Genomic DNA, 27242 nt, shown 5'->3' with positions numbered 1-27242 from the left:
GACAGAAGTGTCTGTTGTGTCACAATCACCCCACTGGGAGGCTCCCAAAGGTTTGCTCTTCACTTAAAGGGCAATACTGTGATCACAGTTGAGCAGCAAGGCCCTTCTTATCCCCTATCGATATTGGGTTTTGACAAATAGGGATCCCCTTCCTGGGCTTCGGTGCTGATTTCCCCTAAGAGAGCCAGCGTGGTATAGTGGTTAAGAACGGTGGTTTGGAGCGGTGGAGTCTGATCTGGAGAACCGGGTTTGATTCCCCACTCCTCCACATGAGCGGCGGAGGCTAATCTGGTGAACTGGATTTGTTTCCCCACTCCTACACACGAAGCCAGCTGGGAGACCTTGGGCCAGTCATTCTCTCTCAGTCCCACCTATCTCAGGGTTTCTGTTGTGGGGAGAGGAAGGGAAGGTGATTGTAAGCTGGTTTGATTCTCCCTTAAGTGGAAGAGAAAGTTGGCATATAAAAACCAACTCTTCTACTTTTCATAGCCATGTTGCCATTTCCCCCATATTCACAGTTGGACTTGACGAGAATTCCTGGTGCCAACTTCTGCATGCAAATAGTTCTCAGCATTAATTCCAGGACCAGATCTTGTCCTTTTGCTATGCTGATCCCCCATCGTTCCCACTACTCTTGTGACATACCAAACACGTCCACACATGCTGGTTCTCCAGTCTGTCCTTCCTTTGAACAGCTCTGCTTCACTAATGTCCAGCTTGGGGAAAGATGAGGTCATACGCCCAGGTGACAACCCAGTTTGTCTCACCCTCCTGTGAAGAAACCGGACTCATGGGAGACTCAGTGGTTGTAGCAGAACTGTCTCTGGTGCTCCTTGATCTCCCCTGAATAGTGCCAGCTCCTTGATGACACTTGGCTGTTGGTGCGGAATAGGTCATGTGTTGCTTCCAACCAGCCAATAAAGGTCCTCTGTATTCTGTGGGTTTTTACTTGTTTGTTTCGTACATACAGATTGTGTCTGTGTGATAGGAAAGGGGAAATGGTGCCTTTCCTTGCTGGGAATCTTCCCTTAGACCAAGGATTCCCTGGAAAGTACACTGGTAACCCCCCCCCCACACACACACCAGTTAGGACCTCCTGAGAACCTCTAGACTGTCCCACTGAGAAGGCCCTCTTCCAGCACAGTACTAGAGCAATAACAAAATAACTTATCACCAATCTGGTAGCGTTCATAGTCTAGCACGTGGGGAAGAGATTAAAGGAAATATCCCAGAGAAATAGATTGGACTAGGTGAAGCCAAAGGAAAGTCTTTATTTAAAAGGTTTATTGTAAAAAAAAAAGGGGGGGAGGGTGGTTGGATCAAAAAGGGTGTGGGAAAAAGGCAAAACAAAATACAGGGGAAACACACAGCAGCATCAACAACACAGGTATTCAAACGAAAAGCAGTACAGTTGAACTATCCTAAACATGTTACCTATGCTGTAGCTGGTTCCTCAGAGCCTGTGCAGAATTTCTTGTAACAAGAAATCGAAGGAGTTCTTAACCCCTACCCAACTTCCTGTGGGCCCAGTTTCCACTGAAGGCTGAAAACTGAAGACAAGGGAAAATCTCAAATGTACATATATTTATGCTAAATGGAGTTGGGCCTAAGCCAGCCTACTTCCTTATAGTGACAAGAGGATTTCTCCAATCCCATGCAAATCCCCATCTCTGATGTCAGAGGCTACTTTTACCAATCAGAACCATATCCCACCTCCATCAAGCACCTGGTAATGGCTCTGGACTCCCATGACAAATACCTGGTCTGGTCTTAACTGGATCATCCTTTGTCCAAAAGGGATTAACTGCGCAATTAACTCTGGGTGCCACTCCTGAGCCTTAGCAGGTTTTAGGATTTCTGTCACAGGGTCTAACACAGTCTGTGGTTTGGTCAAGCTTCCTTCATACATGCTGCCACTCCCGGCCCCCTCCTCATTTAGCTTTCTTGAATGGAAATTCAAAGGGGGGGACTTCACCTGTTGAATTTCTGCACAGCTGCTGTAAAAGTCCTAAGAGGGCCAGTTCTGGATTTTTTTTAAAAAAGTGGCAACTATTGCGGGAGAAGCATTGCCTGCTGAAATTCCATTTTCCTGCACGCTAAAAGTATGGGGATTTCCCTGTCCTATACAGAGTTACTCCAACTGAAGTTGGAAACAGCTGTTTCTGAAAGGGGGCTTCTTGCAGACACAAAAGTGATGCCTTTTGGACTCTTCTGAAGGATCTGCTGCTCCAGTGAGATGGAGGAAGTCAGGATTGGCTCATTGCTTTGGAAAAGAAGGACTTGGGAACCAGGAAAGACATCACTGGGTGCCATGGCTCCCCTGGACACCACATGGGGTGGGGGTAACTGATCTAGATAATGCATGTTATCCAAGAAGGCCTGGAGTTACCAGTCCACCACTTGCTCAAACACCATTCTCCCAAAAGAGCTATTTGCAATAGGCTGATAGCTGAGATCATCTGGGCCAAGGGAAGGATTCTGAAAGAACTGTCTTCAAGATGGTCAGCATCATCCCCTCCTTCAAAGAAAAATTTGCCACTTCCTGGAACAAACTAGGCAATCTCCTCTGGCTAGACATTGTCAGCTGTGATAGACAAGGGATGTGGCAAGCTGTACTCCAAGCAAATCATCGACGTCCTTGGGGTGCACTAAATGAAATTCATTTGAGCAACTAAAACAATATTTTGGGGTTGATCTGCTAAATCTTTGAGGAGTCCATGTTGTGACAGGCAAGCAATTTTGTCTGCCAAAGGCCTAGCAGAGACGTCATGAAGTTTTCCCCAGCTCAGGCTAATCAGCAGTACGATACAGGTTGAGTATCCCTTATCTGGACTGCTTGGGACCAGAAGTGGCTCAGGTGCCTTGTCTCTACAGTATGCGGCTTGGCTTTCTGCTGTAGCTATTTGTGGAGCAATGACAACACTTTGCACCTCCTCTCGTGTTTAGATGGCACCAGAGGCAGCCCAGCTTGGAGGAAAGGCTGGCTTTAAGGAAGGGACGTGTACACCATTCTAGGTCAGGGGTCCCCAGCATGGTGCCCATGAGCACCGTGGCGCCTGCTGACACCTTGGCCCACCAAGTGTTTTTTGGAAAGTGGGTGGGACCAGGTTGGGGCTTTCGCCCAGCAAGGCTTCTGACTGGCCATTGGAGATTTGATTGGCTGTGCAGATTTTTAAAAACATTGCTTCAGCAGCAGCACAAGGATCTTCACTGTGTGACAAGGGAAGCTGCAGCAGCTATTTTGTGGCTGGCTCCACCTCCTGTGGCAGCCGTTATGTGGCAGCCATTTTGTGGCTATGCCCACCACACTGGGTTAGAATACTTTCTATGCTGCCTTTCTACCTAACTTGGGTCCCCGGACATTAGATGACAATCCTTCTGTCTAAGCAGAACTAGGCAGTTCCTGGGCCGCACACCTGCAGAAAGAAGAGTGAGGTACTCAGATTTAAGATGAAAAAATCATGCACTGGAAAACCCCTCCTGTTCCAAGATGGAGACCTTACTCAGGGCAAAACTGTGTTTCCATTACAAGTAGCAACACCCCTGCTGACTGCATTTTATCCAGCTCTTTTGCTCTCATTGTATTATGGTTTTGCATCTTAGGGTTGCCAAACTCCAGGTAGGGCCTGCAGATCTCCCAAAATTACAGGTGATCCCCAGACAACATAGATCCATTCCCCTGGAGAAAACGGCTGCTTTGGAGGGCTGACTCTGAGGGGCCCCCCAAACCCCACCCTCTCCAGGCTCCACCCTCAAATCTCCTGGAATTTCCCAACCTGGAGTTGGCAACCGTATGACTGCATACAATATATAATATTGTAGCTTTCAAAAGCCTCCAAAGTGTCCAGGAATAAAAATGAACTGCGAAAGTTGCTTTTAGATGTTTGAAAGCCTAAATAGTAAAAGCTTTGGGCAAAGGCATTTCACCCAGTTGTGATGGTGGTGGGGGGCTGGCTGGCAAACTCTCCAGAAAGAGACTAGACAGATCTTTCGAACATCCCACTGCCTTTCCAGCAGGTGTCGATATTGGCAAACTGACCTACTTCACAATCACAGTCAACGCCACGGCACCCAGCAGAGCCAAGCTGGACATCCACTTCACCGGGCCTGGAAAGGGAGACGCTGTTTGGGACTCTGACATAATACATTACCATGACTAGGGTTGCCATGTCCCTCTTCGCCATCAGTGGAAGGTTTTTGGGGCGGAGCCTGAGGAGGGTAGGGACGTCAATGCCATAGAGTCCAATTGCCAAAGCTCACAATCTAAGTAATTTATAATAATTCAGTATATAAATCTTTGGAACAGAGCTCTGCCCCAGGGTTGGTGGGAGTGGGGGTGGTGTCTCTGAAGCTCTAGCCAGCAGATAATTTTCAAAATTTTATTTATTTACACAATTTGTACCCCGCCTTTCTCCCCAATCGGGTCCCAAAGTGGCGTACATCATTCACTTCTCCTCTATTTTACCCTTACAACAATCCTGTGAGGTAGGCAAGGCTGAGAAGATGTGATTAGTCCAAGGTCACTCAGCAAGCTTCCACGACTGAATGGAAATTTGAAACTGGGTCTCCCATGTACTAGTCTTGACACTGACATAGCCTTACCACTACACCATGCTGGATCTTCACTCCCAGATCTTGGAACTCCCCACTTTTTTAGCACCCACTGTCAATTCAATCCATCAGAAAAGATGTTGCAGTGGGTGCTAAGAAGGATTAGGGGCAGAACTCAATGCTGCAGCTAAAAGGAGCTTTGCCCCCTACACCAAGATGTTGTGAGATTTTGAGAGATGCTCTGGAGGAATTTTATAATTAAATAACTATTCAGTAGTGAGAAGGAATGTTGGGTAGTGGACTGGGTAGAGCCCGGGTTCCCAACTTTTTGGAGCCTGCTGGCACCTTTGGAATTTTCACTAAAGAAAAGGGGGGGGGGAGAAAAAAAGTGGGGGGAAAAGAGGGGGGGAAAGGAAAGTGAGAACATAGAATGGGGGGCGCAACCACAGAATGGCTGCCACCGGAGGCAGGGCCAGCCACAAAATGCTGCCACAGCTGACCTCCAGTTTCTCAAAGATCCTTGTGCTGTGGTGGCAGCAGCTGCCAAAACAATGTTTTTAAAAATCTGCACAGCCTATCAAATCTCCAGTGGCCCATCAGAAGCCTTGCTAGAAAAAAAAGCCCCACGACCTGCCCATTTTCTAAAACCAGTTGGTGGGCACCAGGAAAAGTGTTGATGGATGCCATGGCACCCATGGGCACCATGTTGGGGACCCCTGGGGTAGAGTGCCTGTCTAGGACTGGGGAGACTTGTTTTCATAGTTTCAGTCGGCCATTAAGTCTGCTAGTTGACTTTGGACTTACTCACTCTCAGCCTAACTTATTTCTCAGGGTTGCTGTAAGGATAGGGTTGCCAGTAGACCTAGAGAAAAATATCCTATTGTGTTAACAGGAGGTTAAGGTGTAAAAATGAGCAGCTGAAACTTTTCACGGCACCAAGGTAAATCACTTCACCTGACAAAAAAAAACCTTCATGAAAGGGACGGGGCATTTCCCCCCCTCCAGGCAGTTGGCAACCCTAAGGACAAAAATGGAGGTAGGGATGAGGACCATGTATTTTGTGGAAGGGCGGGGTCAAAACACGATAGGAAAACCACCTACATATATAGACAAACACTAAGCAGGGATCTTGCGGCGCCTTAAAGGCTAACGAAACTAGTGCACAAAAACATATGCCGGAATAAAACTTCGCTAGTCTTTAAAGCGCCCCAAGACGTACCCGCTTCTCATTTCTTAAGAGCCCCTTTTGTGTTTGCTCCGCCCCGCCTCAAAGAATCCCCTCAAGGCAGCATGCGAAATCACAGCTGCGTATTAGCTACTCAAACGACCATTGCTAATGGAAGGAACGAAGGAGCAGGTGAGTGGGGGGTGGGGGGAATTTCTCCTTTTGCGTCGGGACCGTGAATAGGCATTTTAAAGGTCGCATTTAAAAAAAGAAGCATCAAAACTGACCCTGCATATACGGCCTTAGCCATTATTGCTCCGAAAGACTACCCTTCCTGGATTGATTGTCATGGACGCGATCTCCCTTCCCTCCAAAGCCCCGGCTGGCTAATTTCCCTCCTCGTTCAAAGAGTTCCAGGAGGCGCTTCCGGCCCCCGCCGGCTTCTCTTCCTCCCCGCTCCTCCGCCCGACGTTCCGGCCCCGCCCACTCGCTGAGTCACGTGGCGCGGCGAGCCGACCAACCAGCGCCCGCCGATGCTTTATGAAATGCTGGAGCCGGATGGCTGCGCAGCCGGCGCTTCGGCCGCGGCGGAGGGAGACGCGGTGAGCGGCAGGCCGGCGGGGAAGCGAAGGGGCGCCCGCGAGTGTGGGGTTTCCAGTGGCGGGGAGTTGCGTAGAGTTGACGAATGGGTTAAGGGGTTGTCAAAAATGCCTTGTACCGGCTTTGTGTGTGTTTCAAGTGCCGTCAAGTCACAGCTGACTTAGGGCGACCCCCTTTTGGGGGTTCTCATGGCAAGAGACTAACTAACAGAGGTGGTTTGCCAGTGCCTTCCTCTGCACAGCAACCCTGGACTTCCTTGGTGGTCTCCCCTCCAAATGCTAACCAGGTTGCTTAATGTTGATGGTTGCTGAGTATGGGCTGGGGTGGATTAAGTTCTGAAGTGCTTTGGAGACACTTGAGAGGCACCCTTGCTCCAAAGGGCTGGGACAGGGTTATTTTGGGGGGCCTTTGGTAATTTGCAGTACAACCACCTTTCTTCTTTGAAGGGTTTTCCTCTAAGTTAAGGCAAGAGCTGACCCGAATAGAGAGGTTTCTAGTGCGGTCCTAAGCAGTCTATTCATGCGTTTAGATCCCCGTGACTTTGTTCAGGATTGCCTTTCTAGAGGTTTAACAACTTTTTTTTTGTTTAGCTCTGCTAAGGTAAAGGTCCCCTGTGCAAGCACCAGGTCATTCCTGGCCCATGTGGTGATGTCACATCCCGACATTTTCTAGGCAGACTTGGTTTGCAGGGTGGTTTGCCAGTGCCTTCCCCAGTTGTCTTCCCTTTACCCCCAGCAAGCTGGGTACTCATTTCACCGACCTCGGAAGGATGGAAGGCTGAGTCAACCTTGAGCCGGCTTCCTGGAACCCACTTCCGTCGGGATCAAACTCAGGTCATGAGCAGAGCTTGGACTGCATTACTGCAGCTTAACACTCTGCGCCACGGGGCTCTGCTCCTGGTCCTTTAATGGCAACCTGACTCAGAAATTAAGGGGTGTACTTTGTTTTGTTTAGAAGAAAGGCAGAGTGCTTCTGAAAAGCATTACTTGTTTTGTTTCTTTGTGAGTTATTAAAGGTGAGGGGCAAAGAAAAGGTGGTAGTTCTATAGCCAAGGAAGTATAGGTGCTGGAACTGAGCTGGGGGTGTGTGGTTCTGCCTGTCCTCCAAGCGAAGAGGTGTCTTCAAGAGAATGGCTGTGAGGGCGATCTGGCTGCGACATCTGTCGCCCCATTGGTCACCAGGGTTGATTCAGCTGATCTGGCTGGCTAGGCAGGTGTCCCCTGCCTCCCTCACTGCTCCCTCCCGAAGCTGTGCGCTCGATGGAAGAGGACAACCACCCCAGAAAGAAGGAGTGTACCGTTCTTCGGTCTTTAAGAGAAGCAAAGAGTGACTGTCATTGTAGCCTTAGCTTTTGAGACTGTATTGTCATGCAATAGGGGATTTTTGTGGTGGTAGTGAAGCCTGTGGCACCTGTTGACAATGTGGTACCATGGAATGTTCATTAACATTCCCTGCTGAGGGAGCTGTCAGCAACCCACTGCTAGTGATAGGCCTGTTTTTTCAGCTGAAGTGAAATAATAGATGAAGAAACATAGAGGCAGGATGGGCCATGTCATCAAAGTTGGGAAACTGCATGAGGGTACACTGTGAGGGGAGGTGTGTGGCAAGAGGGAAGATCATGGAATGGGAACCAGAGGGAAGGATGCTGTCTCAAAGTCTTATGGTCGAGAGGCAGAATAGAATTTCTTGAATAAGGAAGGAGAGGTCTTTGCTGGTAACATACTGAGAAACAAGAACCTGAAGTAGGTTGATGGTGGAGGAGTTGAGGTGTGGAGGAGTAAAGGACATGAGGTGCAAGTGGGACAAATCTTGCAGGGCCTCACAATATTTAATGCCCATTGAAGGAATGGGTGCGGAAAACATGGAGTGGGCAGAGAGGCAGGTGAAGAGCCTGTTGCTAAAGTAGGGTTGCCAGGTCCCTCTTTGCCACTAGTGGGAGGTATTGGGGCGGAGCCTGAGGAGGGTGGGGTTTGGGGAGGGACTTCAATGCCATAGAGTCCAATTGCCAAAGTGGCCATTTTCTCCAGGTGAACCCGATCTCTATCGGCTGGAGATCAGTTGTAGTAGTGCGAGATCTCCAGCTAGTACCTGGTGGTTGGCAACCCTATGCTAAAGGGAGGTGAAATGGAGAGGGCTGATGGAACACACTTAAAAAAGAGTAGACCTGAGGGGAAAGAGGAACGGAGAAGCCAAGGAGAAAATGGAGGCAGAGCCTCACAAAGGCCTTGGGGCTGGAAGGGGTGGCAAGGGGAAAAATAGCTGGAGACGAGATGCTGGAATACTTGGGGTTAGGAAGTCAGGTGGGGAGACGGAGTATGCGTGTGATGCCTCCTGTCAGCTCTCTCATTTCTACAGAAATAATCTCAAACGCTTTTGTAGAGTGCAGCCAAACTGTGGTGGGGGAAACCCTGCCTGTGTTCTCCTTTCAGTGCAATCTTTGCTCCTCCATTTTGATCCCATCAGCTGCCTGAAGGGCTCCTACTCCCTGAAGTGATCCTCTTCCCCTAGGGTTGCCAGGTCCCTCTTTGCCACCGGTGGGACGTTTTTTGGGCAGAGCCTAGGGGAGGGACTTCAATGCCATAGGGTCCAATTGCCAAAGCGGCCATTTTCTCCAGGTGAACTGATTTCAATTGGCTGGAGATCAGTTGTAACAGCAGGAGATCTCCAGCTAGTACCTGGAGGTTGTTGTAACTGTACAAAGAGGCAGCACGTGGCTCAAAATAATAAACATCAGTATCAAAAAACAACAATTGTGTTTGTCTTACTGTCAAATGTATTGAAAATAGACCACCAAAACAAATGAAAAGTGTGTCAAAAAACACATACAATAGCCTCGCAGGGCTAGCCTCGCAGGGCTTGTAAGGCAATGCCAATAGGCTGAAAATATAGGAAAGCCGAACAGCTAAACAAAAATAAAGCCTCCCAGACTGAATATAAACCAAAAAAGATATGGTTATAAGCACTACACAACAATAGTGGTGGTTGTAAGCAATACACAACAATGGTGGTATTACAATCACAATAGTAACAAAACAAAACAATGCGGTCCAAGGTGGGTCCGTCGCAAAGAAGCGTTTCGAATCTTCTTCAGTTTGCCGACCCTGAGGATTTAAAGGGACCATACCTTTCTTAGGAAACAGACATTTCATGCAATGTTATGAAACAACACTCTTAACAACAATGTTTATCTAGGCAATTTTAAGAAATTAGAGGCTTTAAAGGCTTACCAACCACTTTTAGAGAAGGAATTAGAATTTAGTAGAATAGTTCATCACATGTATAACTTGCAATACAATAATGCCATTTAAGAATGAAAACTAAATGGGAAGAAGCTATCTTTAAAATTTATAAGAATGGTGGATGTTAAAGAGGGAAGAAAGGTGATACATCTTACCCCATCTGATACTACAAGATGTATCCACAGCTGAGGCTTGAGAGAAGGATGTTAAAACCTAGTTAAAGGGACAGGTGCTTACAAGAAGCAGGATAAGTCAAACTCTGTGTTCAAACCACTAGGTGTCATTGTTTTGAAAAGAAAGATGAAGCGTCTTTCTTGACAGTTAAGAATCTTCCCAATATCCTGGGTGTAATAGGATCGAGGCTGATATTGCCAGATGACAAAAAATTTTAGATCCTTGTCAGTATGGCCATGGCTTACAAAATGGCTAACTACAGGGGCCTCCAAAGTTTTCATTCTTATTCTCGTGCGATGTCTCCAATACTGTCTGATTTGGCGTAATGTGCAGCCAATGTACATTTTTGGCACTGGACAAGAACAAAGGAGGGTATAGACCATGCCAGTGGAAGCACAGTTAGAAAATTGCCTAAGGGTATAGGTGAACTTGTCGTCCATAGCTGTGACTTTTTTAACTGGCATGCTAAAAGGACAAGCCATGGCATTTGAAATGTCCAACTGTGGAAATATGAGACTTCTTAGGCAACATATCAGTTTTGATGAGTTGATCTTTTAAGGAGAAAGTCTTTCTCAATCCTAAGAGAGGGGGCAAGGCACAACCAGGTATGTGTTCTATAATACCCCAATGTCGTTGCAGAATCTTCTTAATGTCATATGATAGATGGGTGTAAGTAAATGATGCTGTTACTCTCTGATGTGATTGCTTGGGTTTGGGGTTGAGCAGATCATTGCGATTAGAGATTGCTGCCTTCGAATAAGCAGTGGAAAGAACAGAATTGGGATAAGATCTTGAACGAAGGTCCTGTGTAAGACTCTTAGCAGCAGGTATAAAGTCATCAAAAGTAGTAGAATTGCGCATTAAGCGTAAGAACTGACTAGGGTAAGTTTTTCCGTAAATGTAAAGGGTGGTGCGATGTGAAATGTAGACCCACACCCTTATCAGTGGGCTTTCGGTAGGGTTTAATAGCAATAGTGTTGTGAATAGACCTGGTTGTCAAGATGTCCAAAAAGGGAATCAAAGTTTCATGAAATTGACCAGTGAATTTGAGATGTGGGTTCAAAGTATTGATCCAATCAAGAATAAAATGAAATGATTCCTGAGATTTGCATATTAGATATAAATCATCAACATATCTATGGTAAAAAAACTACATGAGTATGAAAGGGAGAGGTTGGAGGAAAAATGTTCTTTTTCAAACTGCACCATATATAGGTTTGCTACTGATGGGGCACATGCTGCGCCCATTGAAACCCCTTTTACATGCAGAAAAAACTGACGACCATACCTAAAGAAATTATGCTCAAAAATGATATCAAGTAAAGAAAGCAGACAGTGAGTAGGTGGAATGGTGGACGAGCGGGTGGAAAGGCAAGTTTGAATAATTGTGCGAACTTCGTCTAGAGGAATGTTTGTGTATAGTGCAGAAACATCCAAAGTGGCAAAAACCTCAGTAGGAGCAATGTCACGTACTTCCACTTTGTTAATAAAGTCCCTGGTGTCTGCAACATAAGAAAGAGTATCAGTGGAGTAGGAATGCAAAAAGGATTCAAGATACTTCGAAGAGGGTTCCAAAATAGAGCCCGCTGCACTGATGATTGGTCTTCCCGGGGGGGCCGTGAGAGATTTGTGAATCTTGGGAAGTGAATGAAAAATAGGCATCTTTCTTTTCAAAACAATGACACCGAGTGGTTTGAACACAGAGTTTGACTTATCCTGCTTCTTGTAAGCACCTGTCCCTTTAACTAGGTTTTAACATCCTTATCTCAAGCCTCAGCTGTGGATACTTTAGGAATTGTTCTTTATCACTCCACAAGTAGCAAAGGCCGGATTGAAAATTTTCATGAAAAAACCTCAACATCTTGTAGTATCAGATGGGGTAAAATGTATCCCCTTTCTTCCCTCTTTAACATCCACCATTCTTATAAATTTTTAAGATAGCTTCTTCCCATTTAGTTTTCATTCTTAAATGGCATTATTGTATTGCAGGTTATACATGTGATGAACTACTCTACTAAGTTCTAATTCCTTCTTTAAGCCTCTAATTTCTTAAAATTGCATAGATAAACATTGTTGTTAATAGTGTTGTTTCATAACATTGCATGAAATGTCTGTTTCCTAAGAAAGGTATGGTCCCTTTAAATCCTCAGGGTTGGCAAACTGAAGAAGATTCGAAACGCGTCTTTGCGACGGACCCACCTTGGACCGCATTGTTTTGTTTTGTTACTATTGTGATTGTAATACCACCATTGTTGTGTATTGCTTACAACCACCACTATTGTTGTGTATTGCTTATAACCATATCTTTTTTGGTTTATATTCAGCCTGGGAGGCTTTATTTTTGTTTAGCTGTTCGGCTTTCCTATATATTCAGCCTATTGGCACTGCCTTATAAGCCCTGCGAGGCTAGCCCTGCGGGGCTATTGTGTGTGTTTTTTGACACACTTTTCATTTGTTTTGGTGGTCTATTTTCAATACATTTGACAGTAAGACAAACACAATTGTTTTTTGATACTGATGTTTATTATTTTGAGCCACGTGTTGCCTCTTTGTACAGTTACCACTATTTTCAGCATAGGTTCCTTCTTTCTCCAGTATCTTGAGGTTGGCAACCCTACCTTCCCCCATTCTCTATGGGCCTTTAGGCCTGGAATAACCTCCCTGGAATGCCTTTGTGGTGTTGCCCCTTTCTCCATTCCTGAAAACCTTCCTCAAAACCACAACTTCCATGTTGCCTTTTAGCTTAACTTCTCCTTCCTTACTGAGGCATGTGTCATCACATTTTTCTCTGTAACTGTCAAAATTTAGGTTATAAGTGTGGATAAAGCTGTGGTAAGCTGCTTTGGGCCAAGAGCTGTTTCTTTGTTTGTTATTCCACTAAGCCACCATATGCATTAACTGTGCTATATAAATAACTCTTTGAGGTACAAGCATGCCCTATAGTTAAGAGATCTTTTGGAGGCCCTGCCCTCTGTGTCATTGTTGCCTGATATGATGTAGGTGGCCCTAAGGGAACGTGTCTTTCTGGTGGTACCTCAGGTTTGGATTGCCCTGCCCCCAGCTCTTTGGTTGGCATGAGCTTTTAGGCTGTGTTCAGGCATCGACACCAAGCTACCCTTTGCCATAACAGGTAGAAACATTACTTATTTCTCGTACCTATGCATATCCCCCATCCCTCCTTATGCCCAGCAGAATTAAAGGGTCCTGATTTAAATTGAACTCCACTTCCATGATGGTGCTTAGGGAAATCAGAGTTTATATTCTACAAGCCAGAATTCTACACTATAGTTCAATTCAGGCTCAGAGTCCTGATTTGTGGGTAGTAAACAAACTCGGATTTATTTGGATACCTGTGTTGGCACATTGTGGGGAACCAGAGTTGGTTCAAGCCAGGGCTCTATAACTGCGCTCCACACAAGAAGGGAGAAATTTGCAGGTATAAGAAATGAGCAATATTCCTGCCCATTGCAGCAAATTGTGACTTAGTGTGAGGTCTGAATGCAACCCAGGTTTTTGTCACCAGTTTAAACTTCCCCCTCATTTATTTGGGCTTTCTGTTGTAGACTTCTTGGCCTGTCTTTTAACCATCCTGTCTTTTAGACAGTTGGTGTTTTAGAATCTTTAGTTCTTTTTAATATCTTCTCTTAAATTGGTATGCTGCTACCCTTACCTGTGTATGTTTGTATTGATGCTGTTAGGCATCCTATTGTAGTGCTAGCATTTTAAAAACTTTGGTGGCTTTTTTTTTGTAATCCACTTAGAAAGCTTTCCGCTTGAGAGTGCATCCTAAAAACAAGTTAACAAAATAACATAAAATAGGGTCTTGCCATCTTGGTGTCCTAGACCTAGACGTGTTAAAAGGACAAGGTAGGTTTTGGGCCTTAAGATACAGTTCCGATAAGAGAAGGCAGACGATTTCCCCTTCCCCGACAAATTGATTTCTACTAACTAGCAGGACAAGGTAGGTTTTGGGCCTTAAGATACAGTTCCGATAAGAGAAGGCAGACAATTTCCCCTTCCCCGACAAATTGATTTCTACTAACTAGCCAGTGCTCTGAGCGGATAGCCCAGGCTAGCCTAATCTCAGAAGCTAAGCAGGGTTGGCCCTTGTTAGAACTTGGATGGGAGACTACCAAGGAAGTCCAGAGTACTATGCAGAGGCAGGCAATGGCAAAACACCTCTGATAGTCGGTTACCTTGAAACCCCTGCAGGGTTGTCATTGGTTGGCTGCTAGCCAGCTTGAGCACTGTTAGTCATAGCCACTAGGTGGCAGCCTTGGGTCTCATACTGCTGTTCAGCTTCCTGATATTGCATACCGTACATACTCGGGTATAAGCCGACCCGAGTATAAGCCAACCCCCCGAAACTTGAGACCAGAAAAGGGAATTTCTTATTGACCCGCGTATAAGCCGAGGGTCAATAAGAAATTCCCTTTTCTGGTAAAGCTGCGCTCTAAAATGGCGGCGGGGGCGGCGGCGCGACCTTGCCGGCCCTGCAGATGGCCCCTGCTGGCCGGAGGAAGCCTCGCGGGCCCGGCAGGGGCGGCGGCGCGGCCTTGCCGGCCCTGCAGAGGCCCCTGCCGGCCGGAGGAACCCTCGCGGGGGGGGGCGGCGTGGCCTTGCTGGCCCTGCAGAGGCCCCTACCGGCCGGAGGAACCCTCGCGGGCCCGGCGGTGGCGCGGCCTTGCCGGCCCTGCAGAGGCCCCTGCCGGCCGGAGGAACCCTCGCGGGGGCGGCGGCACGGCCTTGCCGGCCCTGCAGAGGCCCCTACCGGCCGGAGGAACCCTCGCGGGACAGGCGGGGGCGGCGGCGCGGCCTTGCCGGCCCTGCAGAAAGCCCCTGCCGGCCGGAGGAACCCTCGCGGGCCCGGCGGGGGCGGCGGCGTGGCCTTGCCGGCCCTGCAGAGGCCCCTGCCGGCCGGAGGAACCCTCGTGGGCCCGGCGGCGGGGGCGGCGCGGCCTTGCCGGCCGAGCAGAGGCCCCTGCCGGCTGGAGGAACCCTCGTGGGCCCGGCGGGGGCGGCTGCGCGGCCTTGCCGGCCCTGCAGAGGCCCCTGCCGGCCGGAGGAACCCTCGCGGGCCAGGCGGGGGCGGCGGCGCGGCCTTGTCGGCCCTGCAGAAAGCCCCTGCCGGCCGGAGGAACCCTCGCGGGCCCGGCGGGGGCGGCGGCGTGGCCTTGCCGGCCCTGCAGAGGCCCCTGCCGGCCGGAGGAACCCTCGCGGGCCCGGCGGCGGGGGCGGCGCGGCCTTGCCGGCCCAGCAGAGGCCCCTGCCGGCCGGAGGAACCCTTGTGGGCCCGGCGGGGGCGGCTGCGTGGCCTTGCCGGCCCTGCAGAGGCCCCTACCGGCCGGAGGAACCCTCGCAGCCCGGCGGGGGCGGTGGCGCGGCCTTGCCGGCCCTGCAGAGGCCCCTGCCGGCCGGAGGAACCCTCGTGGGCCCGGCGGCGGGGGCGGCGCGGCCTTGCCGATCCTGCGGAAGGCCCCTGCTGGCCGCTGCCGGCCGGAGGAACCCTCGCGGCCCCGGCGGGGCCGCCTTGCCGGCCCTGCAGAAGGCCGCTGCCGGCCGGAGGAACCCTCGCGGGCCCAGCGGCGGGGGCGGCGCGGCCTTGCCGGCCCTGCAGAAGGCCCCTGCCGGCCGCTGCCGGCCGTAGTAACCCTCGCGGGGGCGGCGGCGCGGCCTTGCCGGCCCTGCAGAGGCCCCTGCCGGCCTGAGGATCCCTCGCGGGCCCGGCGGCGGGGGCGGCGCGGCCTTGCTGGCCCTGCAGAAGGCCCCTGCCGGCCACTGCCGTCCGGAGGAACCCTCGCGGGTCCGGCGGGGGCAGCGGCGCAGCCTTGCCGGCCCTGCATAGGCTGCTGCCGTCCGGAGGAACCCTCGCGGGCCCGGCGGGGGCGGTGGCGCGGCCTTGCCGGCCCTGCAGAGGCCCCTGCTGGCCTGAGGAACCCTCGTGGGCCCGGCGGCGGGGGTGGCGCGGCCTTGCCGGCCCTGCGGAAGGCCCCTGCCGGCCGGAGGAACCCTCGCGGGCCCTGCGTGGGCGGCGGCGCGGCCTTGCCGGCCCTGCAGAGGCCCCTGCCGGCCGGAGGAACCCTTGCGGGCCCGGCGGCGGGGGCGGCGCGGCCTTGCCGGCCCAGCAGAGGCCCCTGCCGGCCGGAGGAACCCTCGCGGGCCCGGCGGGGGCGGCTGCGCGGCCTTGCCGGCCCTGCAGAGGCCCCTGCCGGCCGGAGGAACCCTCGCGGGCCCGGCGGGGGCGGCGGCGTGGCCTAGCCGGCCCTGCAGAGGCCCCTACCGGCTGGAGGAACCCTCGCGGGCCCGGCGGCGGGGGCGGCGTGGCCTTGCCGGCCCTGTGGAAGGCCCCTGCTGGCCGCTGCCGGCCGGAGGAACCCTCGCGGGCCCGGCGGCGGGGGCGGTGCGGCCTTGCCAGCCCTGTGGAAGGCCCCTGCCGGCTGGAGGAACCCTCGCGGGCCCGGCGGCGGGGGCGGCGCGGCCTTGCCGGCCCTGCAGAAGGCCCCTGCCGGCCCCTGCCGGCCGTAGTAACCCTCGCGGGGGCGGCGGCGCAGCCTTGCCGGCCCTGCAGAGGCCCCTGCCGGCCGGAGGAACCCTCGTGGGCCCGGCGGCGGGGGCGGCGCGGCCTTGCCGGCCCTGCAGAAGGCCCCTGCCGGCCCCTGCCGGCCGGAGGAACCCTCGCGGGTCCGGCGGGGGTGGCGGCGCGGCCTTGCCGGCCCTGCAGAGGTCGCTGCCGTCCGGAGGAACCCTCGCGGGCCCGGCGGGGGCGGCGGCGCGGCCTTGCCGGCCCTGCAGAGGCCGCTGCCGTCCGGAGGAACCCTCGCGGGCCCGGCGGGGGCGGCGGCGCGGCCTTGCCGGCCCTGCAGAGGCCGCTGCCGGCCGGAGGAACCCTCGCGGGGTTTTTTCCAAATGTTTCCATCCTCCACCCTGGATTTTTTCACATCTCTAGTAGAATGAAGATGCTGTTGTCCATATTTCTTTCCTTCCCCTTCCATGTCTTAAAGATGAGACCTGGTTCAGCTGATAAAGCACCCCACCAATTTGCTTCAAAACTGAAACAGTCAGGTCTTAAGGCAAAGACTGGTGGTACAGCAGCTGCTTATTTGCTCTAGAAATTGATCTGTAAAATCTACTGGTGGGGTTACAATCAGGATAACTGGTTGCATTAAGATTAGTATATTTTTGATCAACCTGACCTAGATGGCCCAGGCTAGCCTGCTCTCGCCAGATCTCAGAAGCTAAGAAGCGTTGGCCCTTTTAGTACTTGGATGGCAGATGACCAGGGAAGTCTAGGGTTGCTATACAGAGGCAGGAAATAACAAACCATCTCTGTTTGCTTCTTGCCTTGAAAACCCTATGGGGTTGCCATAAGTTGGCTGCAACTTGAGGGCACTTTACCCATCCACACTTTGATCAAAGGGTACTAAACCCTTGTGGGAAACAGGTTTGTATGCCATCTGTACTTATCATAAACCACTGCTGGTTTTTCTTTTTTTAATTGCTTGTCCACAAAATCAGTTTTTCTCGTACATGCAGGTATCGGCAAAGGATTCTCCTGTAAGATTAGGACAGTTGTTTTAAATGGCCCTGGCTGGGAAGGAAAACATGCAAGGGGCCTTCCCCCTTCCAGGGAAATATGTGGAGCCGGGGCAGAAAGAGCGCCCGTTGAGCACTAGCAACAGCAGCAAGATCCCAGTTCTGTCCAGAAGTAGGCTTCCGCTGGAACTGAAGCAATCGCAGCAGGTGAGTGGGGTGGTGACCTTCTCGATTGGGCCAGGCTGTTCTGTCATGACATGGCTGTACAGTACCTGTGTGTTGCAAGAGGTTCACTGCAGTGTCTCGGTCCTTCGCTTTAAAAAAAAAAAGGAATTTTTGGCTTTCATGGTTTTCATTAGAAGCTTAACATCTCCCTGCCTAGCATCTGCTGAAGATTGGGAGACGGAGCCTCATACCAGGTTTATAGCTCTGAGAAGGCATCACATGTCTTCCCTGTGTTTGTCTACCTATTTCTGTGTCTTCTAGAACCTATTTATACAGTATGTTTTGCCAGTTATCTCCGTGTTCCCCACTCTGATGGTCAATGTAAGGTCCCTGCTAGGATCTCAGTTCCCAAGTGTGTGGGGGTCCAATCCAGTTTGGTATTGTGGGATGCTAGGGACAAAGGGGGTGCAGCTTTCCCCTGCACTGTTTTCCCATCCTGACATGTCCCATGGAGGTTGCTATTTGCTCCAACAAGGAAACCTGTATGCACCCCATCAGTGCACATGAAGCTCCGAAGGGCAAATAGCCCCGCTGGGGCCTTTCAGGTCAGAAAAATGGTGCGGGGCGGAGGAGACTGAAGCCCTTTTCTCCTGTGTACCACGGTTCCAATCTAAATTGGGGGCCCCACATGCTTGGGATAGAGTTCCCAATTAAAGTCTAAATGCAGAGTTCTCACAGTGGACCTAGGGAGGATGTGTGGGAAGCTTAGCATGTAGTTAAGTTCCTAAACGCTGTCCCGTTTGTCTCTTTCCCATTTGCCCAAACTTGGTTGTTCAGGCACATAATCTGAGTGTGGAGGGCTGCCAGCTGTGCTTTTCAGGCTAGTAGACCTAGAGCATCTCTCAACATAAGGGCTGAAGGTCATTTTTACTAAACGTAAATCCTTACGCTAGGGTCTGTTCACTCTGGGAAGCCAAGTTTTAATGAAGGCATGGATCGCAACTGCCGAGTTCAGCTGGGCAGAGAGGTTCTCAGATCTGGTTTTTAGAGATCCTCCTACAAGATTTTTGTATGCAGCATAAACTGAAGTCTCTCAGCCAGCCCTGTCAAAAAGTTCTTGGGGTCTGTGACAAAATGTATACTTCAGTGGTGCTCATTCCACCGCTCGCTGAGAGCCACATTGGCAGGTGCCGTCAACTGAAAGGGCCGCATTTGCTTCCATCCCCGGTGTGAGGCCTGGACCCCAGGGAGACCAGCAGCTTACCCCATTTCCCAGGGGCAGCTGTTACAAGATGGGAACCCCTTGCCCACCACAAGCCCTTCCGGGCATGGGCCTGGCCCATGTTCCTGAAGCATGGGGCAGGTGCCACCTTGGGCAGTGGTGCTCAGAAGAGCCAGAGGTGGCACGTCAAAGCGCCCTATGTGGCTCCTGAGCCGCTGAGCGAGTGTCATTGGTGGACTCGGTCTCCAGTTCAGGAGCCCGCTGTTCAGCACAGGTAGTGCTGTGAGTCAGAACCTGAGCATTAAGGTTCCTTTGCTTTTGTTACTCAGGCTTTCTCTTCTCACATAGTTAAATGGTGGAACTCCCTGCCCCAGGATGTGGTGATGGCTGCCAACTTGGAAGGCTTTAAGAGGGGAATGGACATGTTCATGGAGGACAGGGCTATCTATGGCTACTAGTAAAAATGGATACTAGTCATGATGCATATCTGTTCTCTCCAGGATCAGAGGAGCATGCCTATTATATTAGGTACTGTGGAACACAGGCAGGATGGTGCTGCCGCAGTCGCCTTGTTTGGGGGCTTCCTAGAGGCCCCTGGTTGGCCCCTGTGTGAACAGACTGCTGGAGTTGATGGACCTTGGTCTGATCCAGCAGGGCCTTTCTTATGTTCTTGATGGGTCCCTAAAGTGGCCTACTCCGTTGTTCTCTCCTCCTCCTTCTGAATCCCTATCCTGTGAGTTAGGTTAGGCTAAGAGTGACTAATTCAAGCTCACCCAATGAGTTTCAACAGCAGTGTGGGCATTTGAGCCTGGATCTCGTAGGTCCTAGTCCAGCACTCTACACCACCCTGGCTTTTGCTGAGAACAGGATTACATCCATTAGGGAACTTGGAGTCTGGATCTTCGGCAGCTTTGGCCTGACACGTCCCCTCTCATGTCTTGGCTGCCCCTTATTGAATGAGGGCAGAATCTTGGGGCATACAAACTGGCCTGAGTTGGGTCCTCTTGTGTTCTGCAGGCATGCTCTGCTGTGAAGAGCCAAGGGCTCAAGATGTCCAAGGCGTCTTCTGTGAGCGTTCCAGTTCTGGAGCCAGCGGCTGGGTTACTCCCCAAGAGCTGTCCCAGGGAGCCTCTTGGGGAGATGCAGCTGAGTGCATCTGGTCATAGGAATGTATTGGAAGATGGAAATGCAAACGGCAAAGGTATCAATCACTTTATGCTCTTAAAACCATGAAGCAAGCTGAGGTTTGATTAAGTACAGCGTTCATTTAATGGCTTCCCCGCAATCTATAGAATTTGTATTCCTCCAAGGAGGAAAAAAAACTCCTCCCCCTCCCATGGCTTCAAAATTTGTAGATGTAAATCTTTATGTGGGAACTGTTAAGGCTCTTTGGGTCTCTTGTTTGGCTTTAAGGTGCTGAGCCAGAGAGCTTCCATTCCTTCTTGCCTTCCAGGTTTGAGGACATCTCTGGGCAGAATTGGGATTAAATTTCCCCTTCCTAGGTGCCAGCTTCTAAGTATCCTGGGTGATCCAGTTGCTGGGGTTTTTCTTAACTGCTGTCGTTCTGCAGTTCTCCGTGCTGCTAATGCGAGGCCCTGCTTTCTCTTACAGAAGCCAGTGCGGTGGAGTTTGTGCCTGATGCAGAAGCCCTTGCCAGCATCCTGTCCAACACAGGGCTGTCTAATCGTGTGGTGAGCACCACCCACAAGCCCAGCCTGGCCCGGCGGGTACCCTTGAGGGGGAGCAGAGCATGCTCAGCCAGCAATGGGGTAAGTCTCCTCTACACACATGAGTACAGCTGTGACATCTGTCTGTATTCTGTGTGATATACACTTGTCTGTCAGGTTGACATGGAGAAGAGCAGTGGTGTTTGGCCCAAGGGCTGGCATCCTTAGGAGGTTTACAAGCCCCTCTAGAGCCACCATTTCTTTGCTGCCTTTGGAAGGACCTGCTGCTAGTGTGTCTGTTTAGGTAAAGCACTGGGTCATTCCTGACCCATGGGGTGATGTCATACCCCAACGTTTACTAGGCAGACTTTGTTTACGGGGTGGTTTGCCAGTGCCTTCCCCAGTCATCTTCCCTTTACCCCCAGCAAGCTGGGTACTCATTTTACTGACCTCGGAAGGATGGAAGGCTGAGTCAACCTTGAGCCGGCTACCTGAAACCTTGAGCCGGCTACCTGAAACCGACTTCCGTCGGGATCGAACTCAAGTCATGAGCAGAGTTTGGACTGCAGTACTGCAGCTTACCACTTTGCACCACAGGGCTCTTGTGCCTGTCTAGAGACTAAGGAAATTATGCCTCCTGCCTTTCTTTGCTTTCCTGCTGAAAGGAGCAGCAGGTCAGCACGGCAAAGAAGTCCCTGATTGGTGGAGAGAGTTCTTCCATGGCTCTTTGACTTGCTCCTCACTACAGTGCACCTCTTGGGGCTGTTTCTTGTCCCCATCTCTCTTGGTCTGCTGCCCGTGGTTCTGGCCGCGACACCAGCGAAGTCATAGTTCTGGCTCATTGTCTTTTTGTTGCATGGCTCTGATGTCACCTGGCTTCTGTCGCATGCTTGCAGCTCAGTGGCTCCTAGGCAGGGTAGAGGTCCTGTGTCTGGAAATGTCGGAGATCACTGGAGTATCCAGTCTCACATGATTCCCTATCGCCTTAAGGAATGTAGGTGTGGTGAAGGTAGGTGATGCTGCTTTTATGGAGTATCCTTGTGCCTGGCCTCTACCTCCCTGGGCACCGAGGTTGTCTCCTACAGCATAAGAAAATTCAAGCAGCTGCCTTGTTTCACTCCGTGGTAAGAATCTCCTCCATGATGAACACAGAGCAGGCTTGTCCCATGCTAACATTTGCTGAGCATCATGTGCACAACCAGGCAGCAGCTCACAGAGGAGCTGTAGTAAAGGAGATCTGAAACCATATCTTTACATGAATAGATTCTCTGTCTTCCACTTCTCTCCCCCCCCCCCCAGCCTAATAATTAGAACAGGAGCAAAGAAGCTGGAAGGGGCTCTTCTCTAGAGATGGGGCTTGCAATCAATACCTCTAATTTCCTTGTAGACTGGCCGAGGCTCCCTGTACGTAGGAGCTACTGCAGCGAATCCTGTCTGCACGTCCCATCTCTCCAGATCAGCATCAAAAGGTACTGGAACCTGGGATTTCTTCTTGGGGGCTGGGTTGGGTTGAGCAGTGCCCGAGGTCCCTCCTTGCAGCTTCTTTGGTGTTGCAACTTGGTTAGAAGCCCCTTCAGTGTTTTGAGAGGTGTGGCAATTGAACTAAGCAATCTTCCTCCTCCTCCTCTGTCCCTCCATTTCCTCCCCTCCCAACAGATGTGGATCACGCACAATCCTGTAGTCTGGCCCTGAATGCCCAGCAACTGAAGGTGCTGTCTACGACACTCGGGAACCTTGGGGTGAGTGTTGGGTTGTCATTCGTTGTTTGCTGACCAGCAGGTGACCAGATTGAGGAGAAATGCTGAAGTTGGTGGAGGGGATGACTTTTAAAAGGCTGAATTAGAACTAAATGTGATGGTGGCGGTGGGTTCATTCCATGGTTGCCAGGGCCAGTTTAGAAGGAGTTGTAGTTCTTTGAAAGTTGCCACGAGGCCCCAATCCAGGTTGGGTGTTCAGTGGACCCAGGAACTCCTGTCCCCCCTCCCCGTGCCTTTTATTTGCAGAAACAGCCCCCCATGGTGGGTTTCAGCACTTCAAAAGCCACGGGCAGAGTGTGGCAAGAACTCCTGGGGCGGGGGCTGCCATGTGTCCAATCCAGATTGGGGCTTCACAGCTATTTTTTTTGAAACTACAACTGCTTCTTAAAATGGCATTGGTGGACATGGGGTGGACCCGTGTCCACCATCACATTTAGTTTGGCTCTTAGACTAATTCTTCTTAAAATGTTTGCTTTGGGGCTGCCGCTTTATCCTTGACACTGCCGCCCAAGCTTCCTTGCCCTGAACAGCACCTACAAATAGCAGATGCTAACTTCTTTCAGTTGTTACAAACTCTCCCTGCATTACAGTACTGTTTTGGACTAATTATCCCATTCTTACTCTTAGCAAGGTTTGTGTGTGACTCCGAGGTGGTTCTATGTGGTGGTTCTGCATACTGTGTTCTATGTGTGTGTCTTGGATCAATTGCTTTTGGTGTAGTGGTTATGAGCAGTGGACTCTAATCTGGTGAACCGTGTTGATTTCCCCACTCTTCCACATGAAGCCTGCTGGGTGACCTTGGGCTAGTCGCAGCTCTCTCCGAACTCTCTGTTCACCTACCTCACAAGGTGTCTGTTGTGGGGAGAGGAAGGTGATTGTAAGCCGGTTTGATTCTGCCTTAAAAAAAGGTAGAGGAAGTTGGCATATAAAAACCAACTCTTCTTGGTCTCCTTATTTTCCCTGTCCTGGAGGAGCAGGTGGGTAAACACCACAACCTGTTATTGCCTTAAGCATCTAGCTGTGGTGACTAGCAGGTGTAAACTGGGTGAGGGTTTGAAAGAAGCTGAGGCTTCTGCCAATGTATATTAAAATATTTCTCATTCCCTATGCTGGGGTGCTCTTTTTTAAAGTAGCTATCCATGACTCTATCTAAATATGTGAATATTGGCGGGCGGTGTGGGGGTGGGGAATTCAGAAAGGTTTCCCTTTTTTCCTGACTGAAAACTTCAAGGCACTGAGAAATTCCCATGGAATACTTTCTAGGAATGAGTGAAATCCTTTTTAAGAAGAGGTTTTACTCATTCAGAATATTTGTATATTTTGCATTTAAAAATCAATCTACAGTGTTACATAATGATTCTTGAGTATAGTGATCATATGCAAAATATTTTCAAGCTTATATTTAAATGTGACTAATTTTGTCCACATCGAATGCTGTGTGTTCAATGCGCTACTGAATTATAAAAAACGGTTTCTGGGTTTTGTATCTTTAGCTTTTTATTTCTGTTGGCAGAAACTAAGACATGTGCTAATGTAGCATAGGGTTATAGCACATTGCAGATCTCTTTAGTACTGGGAGTATTTTTAACTTTGCTTATAGATTACTAAGTCAATATTTCTACTTTATTAAATATGACAAATATTTTTACATGCTATCTAATTTATAAATCATGTTTTTTTATGTTGTTGAAGTACTAAAGTAAGTTTAGGTTTGATAAAAAGTGCCGTTTATGTTTGAATCTGCCCCCAAAAATTAAGCTTCCAGAAAGTTTCCCTGTATGACTTCAAAATTTCCAGAACTTTTACAGCTATAAACCCAGTTTTAATCTCCAGTGATGGTGAAATCTGGGGATACCTGAGCCTATGTTAATGGCCCCAAATCTGTTTGGTACCCCTTTGTCCAGCCAGCACACTTCTGTCTGGGACTGCATTAATGGGTTGGTGCTTCTTTCCCCCCAAAATTATGTTTGTTAGCAGCAGTGCCTTGTGTCCCTGACTGTCTGTCTTTTGTATCAGGTGGAGGCAAAGCACAACCAACTAATGGAGAACCTGCCAGCAGGCAAATGTAAAGATTCAGTGGTCAGTCCCAAGACAGAATGTCTGAGCAGCAGCACTGAGGCTGGTAATGTGAAGCAAAGGTGAGAAGCAAACTGAATGATGAACTAGTGGTAGTGGAGGAAGGGGGCTCATAGGTACTGTTGAGGACGCAATCCATATTGAGGTCCATTATCCTGGATTTCCAAACCCTTGGGGGGGGGGGAAATCCCCATCTGACTTCTAGCCTGCCTTTTCATTGCTTTCCTATTTTGGACAAGCTGGGGTAGCCCTAGCCAGCATGCTTAGAATGGCTTTCCAGGTGGATCTATTAGTTACTGGTGGCAGTTGGGGTTCCCATGAACCCTGTCTGTAGGCGTAAGGATTTCTACCTGCAGAGCATGACTTTCTCATTGTCTCCATCCCATTCCTAAATGGCTCCAGGGCATTCCTCTGCTCCCTAATAACATATTGCAGTGTAAGAGCATCCTGGAGGCTAGTTCTTCATGCATCATGGGAAGGAGACTTGGACCTCTTCTCCTCCGCCCTCTTTTGTAATTGTTGTATTGCTGTCTACTCTTAAATAGCAACTGGGCTGGCAGTAAGGAAACCACAGGAACTTCTTGTGCAGGTGAGTTGCAGTGGTTTCATCTGCTGATTAGATTCATGCTTCACCATATTTGCTGGGTATAGAACCTTGTCACAAGAATCTCTCCCGGATCAGAGGAGCAGGCCTATTATCTTAGGTGCTGTGGAACACAGGCAGGATGGTGCTGCTGCAGTCGTCTTGTTTGGGGGCTTCCTAGAGGCACCTGGTTGGCCACTGTGTGAACAGACTGCTGGACTTGATGGGCCTTGGTCTGATCCAGCAGGGCTTTTCTTATGTTCTTGTGACTCACTTGCAGGTATTAATTGGCTAGTATCTATTAAAAACAAAATTGATTCAGAGCTTGTGTGCATTTCAGTAACAGTGGGTTGAAGCTTCTGCTATTCTTTTTTTAACTTAAGATTCTGTTATCATCCAACTGCTACTGTAGAAAAATCTTAAGCCCTCCACTTCAGCATGAAGCATGCAAAATGGAATATTATTCAGCAGCTGTTTAAATGCTGACTCGGCAGTTGCTTTTGATTGCAGCCCTTGGCTCAGAGTGTAAACAGCTTTGCTAATGGTCATCCTTGATAACTTCATCCTTTGGTGTTCCAGATGAAGAGTTTGTACCAGATCCAGCCGCCAAGGCCAGCATCTTGTCGAACATTGGGCTGAGCCATTCAGCCCTTGGGGCTGGCAGCAAGCTGAGCCTGGCCAGGCGGGTGCCGCTGAAAGACGTTCGAAAGCCACACATTGCTTCTGGCAGCATCAGGGTGAGCAGTGTTCAGTGTCTGTCTGGATATCTGTTAAACATCAGATTTAGATGATTAATTTTTTCCTAAAATTAAATCCCGCACTGCTAGCAAACAGCTATTCCAGAAATGAAATCAGAAGGGCCATTAAACCAGTCTCCCATAGGAAAGGTATTCTTGCCATTTATTAAAGGAGTCACTGATAGGATGGAGAAACTTTTGAAAAAAACATAACCTACAAACAGTGTTTAAACCCACCAAGAAAATACAACAGATGCTACGATCAGCAAAAGACAGACCCCCTCACCTCTGCAGGAGTATATCGTATACCTTGCAGTTGTGGACAAGTTTACATTGGGACCACACAACGCAGCATACAAACAAGCATAAAAGAACATGAAAGATACTGCAGACTTGGCCAACCTGAGTAATCAGCAGTGGCTGAACATGGACTGACCCAAACAGGACACAGGGTCTTATTCTAAGACACTGAAATACTGGACAATTCTACCAACTATTTTGTCAGATTGCACAGAGAAGCCATTGAAATTCATAAACATCAGCACAACTTTAACAGAAGAGTTTAAGAATGAATAAGGCTTGGCTTCCTGTCTTGAAAACCTCCAGATTAACAAAGACCACAGTCCACAATAGCCATGCGGATTAGCTTTAGATTCCACATGTTAACAGATCACTTCAGGATACAATGGTTTCATATTAACATACCACACCCTTATTAGCACATTATCTTGATACTTAGAGGACAAATGATTAGCACATTACCTTTGATACTTTTTGCAGGACAATGACTCAGCTCAAACCCAACCCCTTTCTGACTATATATTACTCTTCCTACACACTTGACACTGAGAGACATTGTCCTTCAGTGTTACTCCTCTGAAGATGCCTGCCACAGCTGCTGGCGAAACGTCAGGAAAGAAAATTCCAAGACCACGGTCACACAGCCCAGATAACCTACAAGAACCAATGAACTCTGACCGTGAAAGCCTTCGACAATATCTTAGATGAATATTGGAAGTGTGTGTGCTGGGGTGTGTGTGTCTATGAGAATCATTTGGGGAGATGACAGTTTGGACCCCCCAAACATCCAAATTGCCCCCTTCTATAAATTTGTATAGGCCAGATTTTGGCCATGGGCCACCAAAAAGACAAATAACTGGGTTCTAGATCAAATCGAGCCTGAACTCTCCCTAGAAGCTAAAATGACTAAACTGAGGCTGTCGTACTTTGGTCACATTATAAGAAGACAGGAGTCACTGGAAAAGACAATCATGCTAGGAAAAGTTGAAGGCAGCAAGAAAAGAAGACCCAGCCAACATGAGAAGGATTGACACTTTAAAGCACTGGTTCCCAACCAGGGGTCCGTGGACCCACAGGGGTCCGCGAGAACTAAATTAAGGTCCATGAAACAAAGTTATAAACCCATAATAAATTAATATTTTCAATTAAAAGTTCTCTATTATAAAAATATATATTCAAATATTATTCTAAGCTTAATGTTTAACTAACAGTTATGATTAAAGTTTATTTTCAAATTCTCTGAATTTTTATTTTGAACCTTGGGGTCCCTGCACTGAACAAAAAAGTCCTAGTGGTCCCTGGTCAAAAAAAGGTTGGGAACCACTGCTTTAAAGGGACCCTTGGCCCTCGGTTTGCAAGGCCTGAGCAAGGCAGTTAAGGATAGGACAATTACTGGTTCTTGTAGGTTATCCGGGCTGTGTAACTGTGGTCTTGGAATTTTCTTTCCTGACGTTTCGCCAGCAGCTGTGGCAG

At 49.5% G+C, this 27242-nt stretch overlaps 1 protein-coding gene across 1 annotated transcript in view; it reads right to left on the bottom strand.

The window, feature by feature from the left end:
* Positions 1-24787, bottom strand: part of LOC130489224 (tubulin alpha-1A chain) — a 129703-nt gene extending 104916 nt beyond the window's left edge. The window contains exon 1 of the mRNA XM_056862978.1: positions 24783-24787. Within this exon, the coding sequence (XP_056718956.1) occupies positions 24783-24785 (3 nt within the window). The 5' untranslated portion in view covers positions 24786-24787. The remainder of the gene's footprint in view (positions 1-24782) is intronic.
* Between the last annotated feature and the right edge of the window lie 2455 nt (positions 24788-27242).

This window comes from Euleptes europaea, chromosome 1 (genome assembly GCF_029931775.1).
Source record: "Euleptes europaea isolate rEulEur1 chromosome 1, rEulEur1.hap1, whole genome shotgun sequence".
Taxonomy (NCBI): domain Eukaryota; kingdom Metazoa; phylum Chordata; class Lepidosauria; order Squamata; family Sphaerodactylidae; genus Euleptes; species Euleptes europaea.
This window is presented reverse-complemented; position numbering and strand designations above follow the sequence as displayed.